This window comes from Alligator sinensis, unplaced genomic scaffold (assembly GCF_000455745.1).
Source record: "Alligator sinensis unplaced genomic scaffold, ASM45574v1 scaffold36_1, whole genome shotgun sequence".
Taxonomy (NCBI): Eukaryota; Metazoa; Chordata; order Crocodylia; family Alligatoridae; genus Alligator; species Alligator sinensis.
In genome coordinates this window covers 2,219,821-2,238,061 of record NW_005842101.1, presented here as the reverse complement: position 1 = coordinate 2,238,061, position 18,241 = coordinate 2,219,821, and the positions used below count along the sequence as shown (strand labels likewise).

Here is an 18,241-nt window from a genome sequence, read left to right as displayed (position 1 = left end):
TTCCCTACAAATGGCTTGCTAAAGAGTTATCATATTGCCCCCCAATCTCTGTTTTGTTAAACTAAACAAGACAAATTCCTTTAATCTTCTCTCAATCTTCTCCATTCCCTGGATCATTTTAATGGCCCTTCTTTGAATTCATTTCAGACTAAGTTCATCTGCATACAACATTCTAAATAATAATTTTCTACCAACATCTTATATGATAGTGTAAGTACCTCCTTGCTTCTACTACATACACAGAATGTAAGATAATGTTAATCTTTTTCATAGCTGTGTTGCACTGGTGCCTCCTGGTCAACCTACAATCAACCAATATGCCAATATCTGAGCACACAATACGTGTGCTGGTGGTTGCCAATATGCCAATATCTGAGGGTGTTCCTCAGATAACCCTGGTCTATATGTCTCCATCATATTGAGCAGGGATAGGCAACCACCAGCACACATGCCTGAATGTGGCACTCAAGCACATTTTGCTTGGCACATCTGCATCAGGATGGACAGCAGGGAAGGGGCTGTGATTGCAATGCCACGACAAGGATCGGGCCCTTCGTGACTCCCCCACCATCTGCCCCTGGCACGCCAACATCTTACAAGTCAAGGTTGCGGGTGGTTTTGGCACTCTGCTGACCCCTGATATAAAGAAAGTCTTAGTTATGGGTTCCTAAATGTCTGACTGTAATTTATACTATTAAACTTCATGCCATTTCTTCTGCTTCATTTCATAAGATTATCTAAATCTTCGTGTGTAATAATCTGGTTCTCTTCAATACTGGCAATGTCCCCTAGTTTAGCATCATCTACAAATTTCATAAGGAAACTTCTAATTCCAGTTCCAATGTCATTCTTGCTTTGTTCCTGCATTCTTTGACTATGGAAGGGTATTCTCAGTTCCACTTTCTACTTGTAGATTCGTTGCTTATTCACATCACTCTATCTGAAGTTCTTCTTCATCCATAAAGGTCTGTAGTCCCTCCTTACAATTTTTTCCATCTTGCTCTGAATGCAAGCTTCCAATAGTACTTGTACTTTTGTTTTTTTGTTTTAAAAAGAGTTCCATGCTGTTTCCAAATCCACCTCTTCCCTACATCTTAATCCAAAATACCTCCTCCTTAACTAATTGCTCTGTTTTTTAAAGTTAGCCTTTCCAAAGTCCAAGATCTTGTTACAGACCTGGTCTTGTCCTCCTTTAATTTATAGTGATATTACACATTACAATTAAATCATGTTAAGAGCACATAACACTTGAATGATCACACATTAAGGCTCATTAACAACTGATAAGTGCCCTTTAGGCATCTTAAAGTTATGACAGTTTGCACAAGGATTATCTTTGAGCTATTACCTAGCTTGAGTTTACTTCTGAGTGTTCACTGGAGGGAAAACCACAAAATTGCAGTCCTCCAGTATCCCAGGAAGCATTGCTCCCAGGTGGACTAAGTATCATATAGGATTCCACGGCCCTGGACTAACAGCTAGAAACCACTGGACAACAGGTGGGTGGGGTGGAGTGAGTGGGGGATGGGGAGGGAAAAAGGGTTAAGGGTGCAGGACTGGATGAGGAAAGAGAGAAGGAGTAGGAGGGATGGGTTCCTGTCCCTTCTGCCCCCCCAAATCACCCCCCATTCCTCAAATTGCCCCCTTTACCCCAGATCATTTCCAACTGGACTGTATGTGACTTGTATCAGTTTATAACCAAGGTATCTTGCCCTTCCAGTGCTTGGTGCTCTTCTCTCTTGGGCCAGCTCATTTTCCAGATGATCCTCCTCTTGTAAATTTAACCTCATTATGGAGATTTTGTGGAATTCTCCAAGATCCTCCTCACCACTCTGCCCTGAGCTCCTATTTTAAAATTCTTCTTATCAGTTGGTCAAGCCTTGATCTCAGAAGTCTATTTCTTTCCTTATGTAAATGAAGCCCATTCCACTATCTGCCAATGCCCATCAGTGGTCATATGTTCTAAAGCACTCCTCACAGAACAAATCCTTGAGCCATCTATTTTATCTTCATCAACTTTTTCCACCTTTCTTCTCCTTCCAGCTTACACATAAACCTACCTTTGCACTCCTGACCTGTTTCCTTCCAACCAATCATCTCCAGATCAGCCTGTTGTGGGGGTTTTGTTTTGTTTTGTTTGTTTGTTTGTTTGTTTTTACTTCTCCTCATGCATATATTGCAATCAACTTAAAATTAAAATACTCAAAATTGAAATCCTTATCTACAGTGTGAAGCATATTTCCTTCCTGTTTTCTAATCCTCCATTACCTGTCCCTGCTAAAAATATAAAGAATATCCCCTTTGCTCAGAACCATAGTCTGGGTGTCTTCCCCCTTGGCTCATCCTCTGAGTGAACAGTCAAGTTGTTTCAAAGTCTTGCTACTTCTTTCTCTATAACTCACCTCAACTTTAACCTCTTCTTGCTATCCATGGATCCTCCTTCCAGGCCTAACCATCTTATGTCTTAATTACTACACACACTTTTCTTTTCTAGCCTCTCTGACATAAACCTCAAATACAATCAATAGTGAGCTGCTAAAATTATCTTAATATTCTGTCACCTCTTTCCATCAAGTTTTCTCTCCACTTCAAGACCCTCCAACTTGATCTCTGCACACTTATCCAATCTGTTTCATCACAGCATTCATGAATTTCATAGTTTTTACCTGTTGCTTTCCTACCCAACTTGCTGTTTTCCACACTGACCCTGGAATGCATACACCTGTCTGAGTAAAATGGCTCCTACCATAAAAACTATGAGCCCTTCAACAGCACGTCTTCTGGACAAATGCAACAGAGAGCTTCCTTCCTTTTTTTAATCTGAATTGTGTGGCAAGATGAATTCAGCACACAAATGTACTAAGGAAACATAACCAAAGCACAAATGTCAAATACAGATACATTATAGTATAAGCAGATTATCGAAGATTTGCTCAAAAACGTAATTACTCTAGTATGTGTTGGTTAGGAAACAATAAAATGGATGGGAGGTATCCATTTGATTAACCATTTGTGTCAACTCCTACAAAAAATACAATAATAAAAACAAGTTAAAAGTAATAAGATCTGCATGCAAGATTATTATTACAGATAACTTTTCTGCAGGAAAGATCTTTCTAATAGAAGTTAAAGGCCATATTTTAGTCTGCTTTATTTCCAAGAGAACAATCACTAAAATCTTGTACTGGGTAAATGATAAAAATACTATTTGCCAAACATAAAATGATAATAAACAAAAGCAGTCTTTTCTCATTAGTAAAAATAGACAGCAAAGTGCTGTCACAGATTCCATGAAGGGTCTAATGTCTAGTGGCTACCTTAGAAAAAAAACAATGAAAAAGCAACTTTATATAACAATTAACTGGCTAAGAAAGAATAACTATCATGTAGTTTTCATATGAATGTGAAGCAGTACTTGTATTTACACTGGAGTCTGGAGGACAATGAAAAAGATCTTATATTGATTTATCTTCTCCCTCCCTTCTTTGTGACATTCATTTTGTCAACTCCTCTCTTTATAGCGTATGAAAATATTTCATTAAAGAAACTGTTCTTGTTGGCTCTGAACAGCACCAAGCACAAAGTCCTTCCTTCCCTCCTCCCCAAATCTGATCAGACCTGACTGGAAAGACAAACTTTAAAAACTGCTTTCCAACAAAATGAGAACCAGATTTTTAGAACAACTCTGGTACTATTTTAGCATAAAATGAAAGTGGCAGACCTTCAAAAATTTTTACATTACCAGCCACTACATGCGTAGTAGGAAGTTGTTTCAAAACCTTTCCTAGAGTTTTTTTATGTAAATCTTTCTCTACTGATGTCAATAGGAGTTTTGCCATGCATTTCAAAGGTCCTACTACTGCAGTGGTGCTAACAAAGAACAACAGAGACATGTACATGTAGGTAGTTTGATCTGAACAACAAACATGTACTATATAACAAAAAGACTATAACTACACTGAGCCTTAACTACCTCTCCCTCTTGTTCTATCTCCATAAAAGGCTGTCAAGTTTTCCTAAACTTGTTGATAACTTTAACCTAGGATTCCATATATACACTTGGCTTTCATTGTTCTCAAATAATTGGAGTACTGCATCCAGTTATGGACACCACACTTTAACAAGGACATGGACAAGGTTGAGATAATCCAAAGAGCCACCCGTATGATCAGTCTTACACAGCAAGCCATACAAGGAAAGGCTGAGGGATCTAAGACTCTTCACCCTGAAGAAAAGAAGGCTGACAGGGGACCTGGTAACAGCTTACCAGTACACTAGGAGAGTACATCAAGGGCTTGGTGAGCAACTGTTCACCAGGGCACCTGAGGGGAAAATTAAGAGTAATGGCCACAAACTCCTGGAAGACTAATTCAGGCTTACCATTAGTAAAAACTTCTTCAGTCAGGGTGTCCAGACTATGAAATAAGCTCTGTGCAATCACCTACCCTGGAAATCTTCAAGAGGAGACTAGACAGTCACCTTGCTGGCGTCACCTGACCCCCAGTTATGTTTCATGTTTGGTGCAGGGGGCTGGACCCAATAATCTTCCAAGGTCCCTTCTGGCCTTACAATCCATGAATCTATGAACAGTGTTAGATCATACTTTCTATCCTATGATCTTAAAAAGGTCTAGAATTTAGAAAAAAGGATTTATCATTGGCAAGATTTTCATTTTCAACTTAATATTTCTATTATTTGACCTCACAATTACAAGTTATTACACTTAATCCTATAATGGATCATTATTATACCATAACAAAACTGGAAGGATCTACAAAGTCTAAACTGACTGAACAAATGCACATTAATCCTGTATGCTATACATTTTAGTTTTAAAAATTCTGATTTTGATTAAAATATTGAATAAGCCATTTCTTTTCTCTTCTTCCTCCTCAAGCAAACAATCTGCACTATTTCTTATAGAACTTACTGAAGGTGAACCAAAAGGCTTTCAGAAGATTACTGTTAAAAGATTAAAGAAAACTAACCCCTCTGAGGATAAATTGCTTTTATGGTAAATAAGACATTAAAGTAATTTGAATTATATAGACAACATATACATATGTATTGCAGTTACAGCTTCTACTTCATTCTTGACTCAGGTCAAGATTTACATGTAAGCTAGTATGCTGGAGTGAAATACAATTGATATATTATTCATATTATCCTCAGATATTGAAAACTGTTGTGGCAGAAGGGGGAGCCCAGTGGGAAATCCCCTAAAATGTGATCTTCCTTTGGGTCTCCCTGATGCTTACAGGTGAATACATACCTGTATATATACCTAAAGGAACATTTGCTGCTCAGTGCACTCCCATAGCTAGTTTGGTTTCTGACTTGTGGCAGATAAGATAAAAAATTAGACAGATAAATTATATTACGTATACAGAATGTGAATAACTTGTGTATAGCAACAGTTTAAAATATGTGGCCCATAGGCTCGACCAGCCTGCAGAATCATCCTGTCCCAACCGCTGGTAGTCCCGTGGGCTACTGGCAGTTGTGGGGTGTGGCCTGATGCAGAATTAGAGGTCCCTGGACCTCAATGGACATGGCTACCAGCAGCAGACTGCCAGAACCATGCTGCTACCCAAATGCAGCTCTGCACTGCTGCCTGAATGCAGCCCCACCCTAGTTGCTGTTGGCCCCAAAGACACTTCCCAGGAGGAGCCCCTATAATCCAGGCCCAGCCCACAGCCCAGGGTGAGTCTGACATCCCCAGTGTAAAGATTCTGATATACTTCTAGGAGCTAACTAATACTTTAACCCAGAATGATACCACTGGTTAAGAGTGAGTAAGGGCATCAAAACTGGGCTCTTATTGATTATGTTGACCTTTCATCATAGGGCTTTATATGCTTCATTTGAATGAAATATGGTTGTAAAACACAAATAGCCACTAATAACTATTGTTTAGCTATACCTGACTAACTTGTATTATTTCAATTTGCTGGAGTTTCTGTTCAAGTAGAAATACATTAGGGGAAAGCTCATCAAGTATCACATACTTACAGATTTTAGGCAGCTCTAGGAAACATGGAGAAGTTGCTAAAGATACATTTGTTTAAACAATATTGTGCTATTGTTCATGTCTGCTGCTGAGTTATGGAGTATTTATCTGTTGTTATTGGCACCTCTAAAATCCATTCCCTTTAATGCTTCAGCCTTGAGATGAATTGAAGCTGACCTATTTATATAACTGAAGAGACAAAGATACACTGTGGATGGGTTAGTAACTATGTTTTTGTTGCCCATAAAAAACATTCCCTCAGTAAGTGTTTCTATTGGTTTCTCATCCTGTGGAGAGGCACCATAATACAGAGATGGAAAACTTTAGCCACTGGCAAAGTTTACACTATTAATTTGTAAAGGTGGATTTAGGGAGATGCATTAAATTAACACTCATTTACTTGTATAATTATGTGTTGTCTACATAAAATGACAGCCCTCAGCTTTCCAATACTAGCACTGAGTTGATGGAAAGCAGGACAGGGGAGGGTGTGTAAGCATGCCACCGTTGATGAATGTCAAGCTCAAGTTACACATTTGCCTGTTGCTTTAATGTCTATACAACATACTATCTAATGCATTACCTCTCCAACTTTTAAATCTGTTATTTTAATGCATTCTTTGCAATCTATCTTAAAAGCACACTTGATTATTGAACTAAAAGGCAAAAAGGTAACCTGTATCTTAACTTATTTGCCACCTCATATGTTAAACAGACTTCATACCTTGAAACTACTTTAATAAAGCATGCAATTATCAAAGCACTGGAGAATGGCCCCAGAGCACACAAGCTCCATTAAATTTGCTTACTTCTAATTATACCTGCCTGAGGCAGGTGAGAAATTGAGTCTGATAAGATCTTTCTTTTTACCTGTAGCCAAAAAGAAAAAAAAGAAAGAAAAAAAAGAAAGAAAAGAAAGAGCAGTAATTTTCTGTCTAATTACTATGTACAACTATTTATGGTATTCGGTCTTTAAATGAACACTTTACAAAGCACTCTTTGTACCCAGCCCCGTCCATTTTAACTTTAAATTTCAGAGGTACAATAGGCAAGTTTATCTTGCTCCAGGGATGATACAGGTCATCAACAATGTTAACCCCTCAAGTCATTTTCTATACTAGGCAAATATTTCTAATTTCAGTATATTTCTAGTAGATTTAATTTTAAAAAAATAAATTTAGTTAGGTACTAAAATCCTTGTGACAATTGTATATATTTCAAGAGACCTGCCAATTAACAAAACAAATAAAATCACTGGGATCTGAAAAGGCATATAAAATATTTTTTCCAAACACACATTCTTTTGGCTTACGTTGAGATAAGAACTGTTAAAAATGTAAGCAACATCCCTTTTTCTGGATACTGCATATAACCTCATAAAGAACATTTGCAGCTTGTTTTTGTTTCTTATTTAAAGACAGGTATTGTGCAACAGGAAGAGGAACAAAAAGGCTCTTAAATATGAGAACATCTCATATAAGCTGTGAGTGAATGACATAGGTCTATATTTCTAGTTATTTTAATAACATTAACCACACTGAAAGATTCAGCGAGAACAATAAAATGAGATCATCTTAGCAAAGGCTATAAAATAAATGGTTGTGACAAGGCATCCCAGCTGAAGATGAAAGGACTCAGGAAAAAAAAAAGTAGCCCAGTTTTCTTCTAGGCCACACTACAACTACATGACAAGACCCAAGTTAGTATTGCTTAACCCTCAGCCAATATAACACTAAGAAATGAACTCTGCTTTAGAAGGTTATTTAAAGAAGAAGAAAAAAAAACTAGATACCTATTGTGAAAATGTCATATATAAGCTGACAATAAGAACTGATACACCATGGTTATACAACACATTTTATCAGGCATATATTTTTATCCACCCATGTACAACTATTTTCTATTATATTGGTCATTCATTGATCTAATGGGCCACAAAACTCTAGTGACCCTAAAAGGAAAAGGTCCCCTGCACATATTTTATACTTACAACTTCATTTGATACTTTTATATGAAAAACTGCTTAGAAGCCCATAATTTTGAAGTAATTAATAAGCTTCTCATTTATTTTTTAATGTTTACAGAGCACATGCCCTCAATAAGCCTCTCTCTAATACTTCATTTGGGAGCATCTTTTGTGTTTACAAACATTCAGGTGATCTTTCAAAATGGATTTCTTTGATATAAAAATTATGAATTACTTATTGTGGGACTTTATACATTTGAAGCCAGATCTAGATTAATTTGTATTTTCTATGAATGACAGGACTATGAGAAAAAAACAAAACATTGTAGGAATTTAATAACTAAGTTAGAAAAATAACTTCCCACCTTTACATAGTCTACCATATTTTTCACTGATTCCATTAATGGTTCAGACACGTATTCAGATTCTGACGATGCTCATTTTTAAAATCTTTCTTCCTCTCTTCTTACAAGCGTTTTTCATCTTATATTAAAAAACAGAATTTTTGTTTTGCTTTTTGTTCCTGAACTCTTACACTCACTTCTTATGACCAAGTTTAAAAAAGCATGAGCAAATAGCGCTGTTCATGGTCTGGATACGTACCAAAAGCTGCCACTTTTATGATCACGGCTTGAATATCCAAAGATATCATTTCTCTGAGCAAAGCTTCCTGGTTTCGACGCCAAAGATAAGCTAAAGGCTGCAGATTGAGTCTCTTACAACTTTTAAAAAGAAAAAATTAGATGGGTAAATTCCAAATGGTATGCTCATTTATTCAGAGGAATTTATTTAATATCAAACATAACCAATTCTTATAGCTTTCTACCATTATACATACATATACAACTATATATAGCATACACATACATGTGTGTGTATATACGTGTGTGTGTGTGTGTGTGTATATACGCGTGTGTGTGTGTGTGTAGATAAATAATGTGCATATAATATATAAAATCGTTAGTATTTTAGGATCACAGATATAATAAAATGTTTTAGCTTTTATAATTATAAATACATATAATACATATACATTGAAAGAAAAAGAAAAAGAAAGGAGCCATCGTTTACTGAACCTAAATAAATTACTATGTTAAACTAATGCATAACAAGCAGGAAGAAAATGAAACCTCAAATCTTATGGGCATAACCTGACAGAAGATGGCATATTTCTGTACACAAAATTAAGGAAAAAGTTGCTCATTTCACTGCAAAATCTGTCACTAGGATCAACAGGAGTACCGCTCATGAAATAAACATAGAATGTGTACCAGAGAAACGAAATACCTATTGAAAAATATTAAACATGCTTAACTAGCAATAAATCGAATAAAAGCAAAACCAATAATATATCACAAAGGATACTTTGTCCATAAAGGCTCAAATTCTGAAAAAACTTAGAAAAATACTTAAATAATTAACTCAAGTCAGACAAAAGCTACATTTTGTAAGCTATCACTGCTGTAATAGCATATTACCACTCCAAGATTTTTTTTATGTTTTATACATATGGCTAGATTTTTTTCTAACAGATGCTAAGCACCCAGAAATAATGTAAAAGGCAACTTCCAAATGTTTGGCAACTTTGAACATCATGTACTTTAGTTAGTTCCCTATCTATGCATTTATTGGACTAACTTTAGATATCCGTAGTTGGATATTCAAAAGAACTCTGCTCCCACTGAAGGCAATAGTTGACTTCAATTTGAACAGAATTAAGCAAACAAAGACGGCTTCTGAAAAAAAAAATCCAGCCACCAATTCTTTAAATATTAAGTTAAATGTTCTACAGCATATTTTGCAAAAACCCCAATATATTAGCAACACAGCAACTCACTGAACTGCAGGGTGTTTATTATTTTCTGGAAGTTTGGACCATTTAAAGGAAGTGTGCAGCTAACAACATGCTATTGTACTTTCTCTGAAATGTCCAAAAACTTGTAAATGAACCATTTGGGAAAGGCAATAACATTGAAACATACTACTACTCATCTGCATACTGATTAAATAGAGAGTAGACATTTTTGATGGGTTGGCTAATTGATGTTTTGAAAAAGGTTGAATATTGTTTAACTGGTTTTCACTTCTTGGCAGCCATGGAAGCAGACGGTTCAACTCAAATCCTTTTCTCTTAATGCACCTGAGGTTCTCATTCTCTTGTCAAGATTTACATTCTTCTCTATTCTTCCAATCGGTTGTATACATTATATGCACATTATTTATCTATACACACACATATATAACAAATAACCTTTTTGAAAACCCAACGTCACTTATAAAATCAACTAGGCATCTCTGCAAGTGTCCATTGCTTGAGGAACTTGAGAATTATTTTGGACACAGAATCGTATGGCTTGCAAATTTCTTGAGTACGGTAAACTCTGCCCTAGAGTCCATGACGCATGCTGATATTTGATTAAATACACCTCTTCTGTGTATTTTGTATGGATTTTATTTAAAGGGTAGGAAGCAAATACATTTAAGTAACCATATTGCTGGGTTAATTTACCAGGACTGTACTAAACTCATTTTTAAAACAAAACACTAAAATGATCACAATTATGATTAAATCAATAAATCAATGGGTTCAAATCATCAAAAACATTAAATTGATACCATAATTTAAAAAAACAATATTACAAGGTAAACACAAAGAAATTATTTCAGTCTTATACAGGAAAAAATTATGAACGAGTCTGTTCTGTTTCAATCTTACCTCCTATTTAATGTTCTAGCTAAAACAGAGTGTTGAACTAGCTGGTTAAGGACATATGGACACTGTCCTGTGGATACCTCTGTGTCTGTTCTGGTTTTATGACCTCACACAACTAAACTGACCAAGCAAGCAAAAACTACATGTCAGCCAAGCTTAGTGAAGATACCAGAATGTCATGTTAGCTTGTCATCTTTGTGTACTTATGGTTCTCATTTCCCAGATTCACAAAGAAAAATGCAAAATCTTTCTGCAGACACAGAAGTAGTGATTAAAATGTACATAACTTCAGCCTCTGAATAACCTACTTTCTACCACCTAATTCAATGACAGATTAAGTGAAATAAAACACCTGCATCTGTTCTGCACTACAGGGTTTTTCTATGATTGTGCATATCAAAACAGAGGGGTTTTTTATGTGTGTACGTATCAGTAAAAGATTTTCTTACACATCTTCTACACGAACGCGTTGATAGTCTGAAAGAATGGCTCCCACAGAGACGCCTTTCACTCCTTCCTGTTCCTAAGGAAAAAGAATAATAATGTTACAAACGTTAGTGCATGCACTCACCTATACACCAGAGATCATAGGGTCATAGGCATAGGAAAGTACGTCTGGACCCTTCCTGCCTGGTCCTACCTTGTAAGGTCCTTTAGTCCAGCCCCCTACTCAATCAGAATCATCTGTGACTAAACCATTTCAGTCCCAGATGGATATTTCAGAATATCTCTAAGTAGCCTGTTCCAATGCTTGACCACTCTCAGAGTCAGACAGTTCTGCCTAATCTCCAACCTAAAATTCCTCTGATGCAGTTTGAGGCCATTGCTCTTAGTCCTGTTTCCTATGGCCACAGAAAAAAGTCTAATCTCTATCCTCTTTGTAGTTGCCCTTCAGGTATTTGAAAAATTATCAAATCAAGACGTCTTTTTTCCAGACCAAATAATCCTACAGCCTGATCTCATACATCATGCTTCCCAGGACTATAATAATTTTTGTCACTCGTTGCTGGGCTTTTACCATCTGTCCACATCTAGACACAGTACTCCAGATGAGGCCTCACTAGTGCTGAATAAAAGGTGAGTCACTTTCACTAATTGTAACATTCCTGTTACTATCGTCACAGGGTCTGTTCACAGGCAGCAGTACCACTGCCTGGTGGACAGTTTGGTATGCTCTAGTCCAGTCTCCCAGGTACCACCCTTTCTCTCTTTCACCTGACATGCTTTGATTTTGTCTATTGGCTAATAAGGAAGGCTGTTCTCAGAGTCTGTAAGTAGGCTTATTGAGCCCTGGTTCAGCCTAGCTATCCAGTACTGTTAGTATCCTCTTCCTACATGTGCTAACGTGCCCTGTCTTTAGTATTGGGGGTATTGGTTGTAGCCATGTTAGTCTGTGGACGTAGGCAGAAAAGCATGGAGTGCTTCCCCAAGATATGCCCCCCCCCACCTCCTCCCCCTCTCTCCATGGACTCCAACCAACCCTAATAGCCACTTTCAATCCTCTAGGGAAATAAAACACAAAATGCCATCCAGCCTGTTGCCAGCTCAAATGCAAACCCCACCTCCTTGGTCTGCTTTCTCTCTCACAGTTCTACTGGCTGGAGCTCCTCATTCTACACCCTTCAGGGTTAGACTGCCTGGTCTGGCCCTAGCACTCCTCTGGCTTTACCTCCTTCTGGCCAACTGTCTCCAGTCCTCTTAACTAAGCACAGGGTTTTCTACTCCATTAGCCAACTTGTTCTTCCATGTATCCCTCTGCAGCCTAACAACTCTTAAGGCTACTGGCTAATCTGAAGTTTTGCCTGTCTGGGCTACAAAACGAGCCCCGACTTCATTCTCTGGCTCCTCATCCCTCTGGAGGTAATAGGGCTAGGGTTCCCTTCTACACTACAATCCAGTTAGTATGCTCTTGGCTTTTCTGGCAACAAGAACACACTGGTGGCTCATATTCAACTTATGGTCCACTATAACCCCCAGGGCACTCTCTGACATACTGTAACCTAGCTAATCATTCCCCAGTCCGTATTTGTGCAAGCAACTATTCTGTCCTTGTTTGCACTTGGCACTTGTCCTTGCTCAGTTTCATCTGATTGCTTTTGGACCATTTCTCCATGTCATCCTTTGTATAGGATATGGCCTCCATAAAGTATACCTGGCTCTTCTTTTCCCCTTGCACTTGCCTCCCAGGGGATCCTGCTCACTAGCTTGCTTTCTTTGTTAGTCTGCTTTTTTGAAGTTCAAGTTCTTTATTTTGCTGCTCTTCTCGCTTTCTCCCCTTATAATCTCATACTCTTATCATTTTGTGGTCACTTCCTATCAAATTCTCAATCAATTCCTTCCGGTTTGTGAGCAGAAAGTTAAAAAAAGCTTCCAGTCCAGTTGGCTTCTCCACCACCTGGATCAAAAAGTTATCTCCAACACACTCCAAACATTTGCTGGATGACCTATGCACTGTTGTCTTCCCAGCAGATTTTGTGTTAATAAAAGTTCCCCATGAGAACCAGGTCCTATGATCTGGAAACTTCTATCAGTTGTTTAAGGAAGGCTTCATCCACCTCTTCCTCCTGCTTTGGTGGCTTATAAAGAACATGAGAGACCCACCATGACATTCATCCCTGCTGCTCTCTCCTCTGAGGCTTTCAACAGGACTCCTTCTAGACACTGCACTTCCAACCCTCTGTTGAGGTATCTCCATGCTACAATCTCTGTTGAGATATTTTGCACCACATATAATAATTTATCTTTTTTTTTTTTAATTCTTTGCTTTCCCACACAAAAAATCCAGTCTGGAAAAATATGTTCAACAAGTCATTTTTTACTCCTCAAAACAGGCCCCTGTCACCTCTTGGAAAACCATGCCAGCTACAAATAAATCCTTTGAACATACACTAGTTGCCATTAAGCTGTTACCATTTACCATAACTTATGACCCAGTGGTATGTGAGTTTCTTTTATTTTCCCTATCTACAGGACAGGAGAGATCTGCAGTAACTTAACAAATGCTGACTTTAGTAGCTTCTGCTATCAAATAATTTTACTGAACTGTTTTCACACTGGATCTTTGTTTTCACTTCCTTAAGGTAATAAATAGTCTTTTATCTTGCAAATATGACAGAGAATATTGCATTGTAAAATGAACTTTGAAATAATTCATGCAAACCATTTCTTTTTATCTTGAGTTCAATCAGAACCAATTTACTAACTTACTAGAAGAAAAGTAGCATTTATTTTCCTAAATTTCATCCAGTAAAACTGAATTGACTTTAGTTAGTTTTCTTCCTGGGGCTGATCACAGTTTAAAAACTGTTTTTTCCTCTTAAGTTTCCCTACTTGTAGCAATTCTGTCAAGTTCATAGCAAGACCCTTCCTCCAAAACTTCCATCCAAAGCTATCTGTGTTTCTCTGTCTATGTATCTCATAAGGAAATGCCTCTTTTGCCAGGGTATTGCACACAACATTAATACTGGGGTTTTACCTCTACTACAATTTCTTTCTAACTATTTTTAGATTAGAATGCCCTAATTTACATCTGTGCTGCTCTAACTTCCCCCCAACATATTATTTTATTCTTTTTTACACTAAATCTCATCTCCTACCAATCCAACCAAATTCCCAAGTTGTTCATATCCTTCTGTATTTTTAACCAAAATTCCCTATCTTTGTAGAAACTACTACCTCTTATCATCTGCAATCCTGTCACTGTTGAATTTATAGTCTCCTACAGGTCCTTAATGAACATGATCTCAATATCAAATCTTCTGGGATTCCACTTGATGCCTCCTTATATTCTGAAATAATACTATTGATGATAATTTGTTTTATGCATCTTATTTGTTAGTCAGTTCATTATCCATTGCATTTTTGTTATTTTTATCTAGAGAATACTTGTTTGCTCATAAGCTTCCTGTGCAGCACTGTATCAAAGGCCTTTTAAAATTACAAATAAATCATGTCCATTTCACTTTCCTCATTCACCCAGTCTGCTCGTATAAGTAGCAGAAAAAATTATCAAACCACATTATAAAATCAGAATTGTATCTAAATAGATTTCTTCTCAATATTTTCCCATGAAGCCTGTTTGGGTGCTTAACATGTGTACACCTGAGATCTTCTCCCTAATATTTCTCTGTTCTATATCTTCGACACATAAGATACCTGCATGCCATGAGCAATAGTGTGTTCTTACATTCAAAACCTTTTATAAAATTATATACTTAATCCCATTGCAGCCTTGTGGGGTACAGCAGGCAAATATTATTCTGTATATTGGCACTTTTATTTTTAAAAATATACAATTCTCATGAGAATACAAACATTTCAAATGGTATAAATCCATTTGGCCGGCATGACTGTACTTCAGAGTTAGCCATGTATCAGTGACTCTTTGGCCATAATTACTATACTTAGAACCAGATTTTTGTATACAATGTATATTATTAAAATCAGATTTTTGTGGTGGGTGTGGGGGGACTGTATGGCGGGGCTGCTCAGGAGGGGTGGGTCCCCTACTCCCCCACAGGGCATGGCTCCCCCACACAGCACATGACCAGACCCACCACAGGGCCATGGCCCCCCTCTGCAGGACCCATAGCTCACCCCCACAGCCATCGGGTGCTCAGGGCCCACTGCTGTCAGAGCCCCCCACAGTGCAGCCACCTCAGAGCCAGTGTCGCCTGTGCTGCTTGACACAGGTGTGGCCCAGCTCAGTGCAGTGCGGAGCCATGCACCTTTCTGCAGCTCCAGGTCGCTCAAGCTGTCACCTGGGGGCTGGCGCCACTCGCAGAGACCATGTGTTGTGCCGGGCTGGGTCCTGTGTGCACGGGCCCTGCGTACCATTGGGCCTAGCTGGTTCTGTGGAGGCAGGACCCAGCCCAGCGTGACGCATTCCCTGCGAGTGGCACTGGCCCTCAGGTGACAGCCCAAGGGGCCCAGAGCTGCAGAAAAGTGCAGGGCCCCACACAGCACCAAGGCGGGCCACACCCATGACAAATGGCACAGGCACCTCCAGCTCTAAGGTGGCCAAGGCTGCACCATGCCACAGGGGGGGCTCCAATAACAGCAGGCCCTGAGCACCTGATGGCTGCTGCTGCAGCAGGGGGAGGAGGGGATTGTGCACCCTGTGAGGGACCCATGGCCCACAACCAGCCCCCCCACCCCCACACAACCCCCCCACATTCTTCCCACTGGTGCACAGCCCCCTTCTCCCCACACCCACGATTGCCCCTCAGTCCCTACATACCCACGATAGTGCCCAGGTCCTGGTCATGCTGGATCCTTGCCCCACTTCTACTTACTCTGGCACACTACAGGTGCATGCCCAGTGTGCTAGGGCAGCGGAAGCACATAGAGACACTCTGGCCAGAAACCAGAGCATCTCTCCAGAGGACTGGCTTTCAGGTCACCTCAGGGCACGGTCCAGGACCATGCCCTGCCCCACTTTTTTACCCCATTTTTTTTTTGATACCTGGATTTCCAGGTATTAAATTTTGAGCCCGCACTCCAAATATGCAGCACGGGGAAATATTTTTCATTCACAGCGTGCTTCTTGTAGCATCTCAAACTGGTCTGGGACGCTGCAAGAGGCATATACGCACTCGTCTGGACACGCCCTCTGGGTTCATCTTATGAATCATGCTTGCAAACCTAAGTGCTAGCTAGCATTGTGTGGCACTCCACTACACCCTTGAAAGGATCTTGTGGCACCCTGGTTGAGAGTCACTGGTATAAATAAACATTTTTCTTAGGCTTCAAGATCTATATTCAATGATTCATGAGATTCCAAGAGATTTTTTGTAACTTATCTTTCACAAGATTTAGTACAACCTCAGAAATATCTATTTACTGCTATATTTCCCAAACATATTTTTTTTTTCTGCATGAAAATATATAAGAACCAATACTGCTCTTAATCCAGCACACTGGACTACTAGTAATGAAAGCAATTAAGCATTTCATATTGGTTTATACCATAACAGAGAATCAGATTGTCAGCTGGATCTGTAACAGCTTCAAGGTTACCAAGCTTCTGTACCATTATTAACAAAGTAATTTATATTATCACAGTGACTTGGAGCTCAGGTCACAGACCTGGACCCAACTACGCTATAAAAAAGGAGCAAAAGGATAGTTCCTGCCCCAAAGAGGTTATAATCTAAGTGTAAGACAAAAGACAACAGATGAAAATAGACAGTATTCAGTAAAAGAAAGTAATGAGACTACCAGTGGTAGTACTGCATTTTCCCAGGATATATCCTATGAGAATGTGCCATCTCCTGAGAAACAATAAAAACCCAAGAGACAGACACATCAAGAAGCAGCTAGTTGAAAAAAAATAAAAAAGGCCATTTAAGGGCTACAGCTGCATATCTTTGTCAAAGTTAAAGGGCTAGTCTCATAAAGGCACAGTAAAGAAGAAAAAAGTATATTTACTGTTAGAAAAATTAATAAAATTGCATCCTTTTATTCACAGCTGTCTACCTTCTAAGCAGCCAAGAGTCACACATCATACAGGCTACACCAATGCAGCCCACAGGCTCCCCCCTGGTAGTATACTATGCAGAAGCACCTAATGCTGAACCATGCCACCCAGGTACCCTTGCCCCCACCCACAGCTCTTCAGTCATTGGGTCCTCCCCACTGCATCGCACAGTGTAGGCACCCCAAGCCAAGGGTTCCCCAGCCCCAGACTGTTTGTCCTGTGCCACCCTTGGCAAAACCCAAAGGAGGAAGGGGGTACCCAGAGATCCCAGGTGTTAAAGCAGCCTATCCAATGGGTGGAGCAGCAGCTAAATGAAATTCCAGGGGCTGCAAATTAACCCCTTCCAGTCTGCATGCGGGCTGCAGGCTGCAAGTTGGACAGCCCTGCTTTTATTCAACAAATCTGATCTCTGTGGGTGCAAACAAGAGATTTTTTGCCCGATTTAAGCCTTCCAAACAGCTACATGATCGGGCATTTAGACTGAGCTAGCCCTGGTTAGGTTAATCTAAATGTAATAGCTGTACGTACCCTCTGTACATTCAGTCATACTAACCCATTTTGATGATCCTGAAGAGCAAGCATAGCTAAGAGAAAAGGAACTGATGTCTAATTTTGGCTCATATATCTGTTACAGTTACTAGGCTAACCATACCTTGCATCCCTCCTGGTCTGTGTGAGTGAATGTACATCTGATGGCAGGCTACAAGCTATTACCTTCTCAAAGTGGAATCACATAATTCTCCTTCTCCCATTCCCAGGCCTTGTTCTGCAGTCTCCAGCTGTTAACTGTGATTACTTCAGCAGACCTGACTTATCTTCAGTGTCTGCAGTTCTGTTCCCTCTGGCAGCAATGACAATAGTAATTAGAAACCAAACTATCTACTTAAGCCAGGGGCGGGCGATTATTTTGGGCAGAGGGCCGCTTACTGAGTTTTGGCAAGCCATCGAGGGCCGCATGACAATATTAATTTTCTAAATTTTTTAGGGGCCCCGCAGGCCGGATAGTATGGCCTGGGGTGCCGCATCCAGCCCCCAGGCCGCATTTTACTCAGCCCTGCCTTAAGCAGTGTTACT

General features: G+C 39.3%; 1 protein-coding gene across 2 annotated transcripts in view; it reads right to left on the bottom strand.

Moving 5' to 3' along the window:
* The window catches only part of DPH6 (diphthamine biosynthesis 6), a 318,847-nt gene that overhangs the window by 206,190 nt on the left and 94,416 nt on the right, over positions 1–18,241 (bottom strand). For both annotated transcript variants that reach the window (XM_025204914.1, XM_025204913.1), the window contains exons 4-5: positions 11,139–11,212; positions 8,580–8,698 (exon numbers count right to left, since the gene is read on the bottom strand). In XM_025204914.1, the coding sequence (XP_025060699.1) occupies positions 8,580–8,698; positions 11,139–11,212 (193 nt within the window). The remainder of the gene's footprint in view (positions 1–8,579; positions 8,699–11,138; positions 11,213–18,241) is intronic.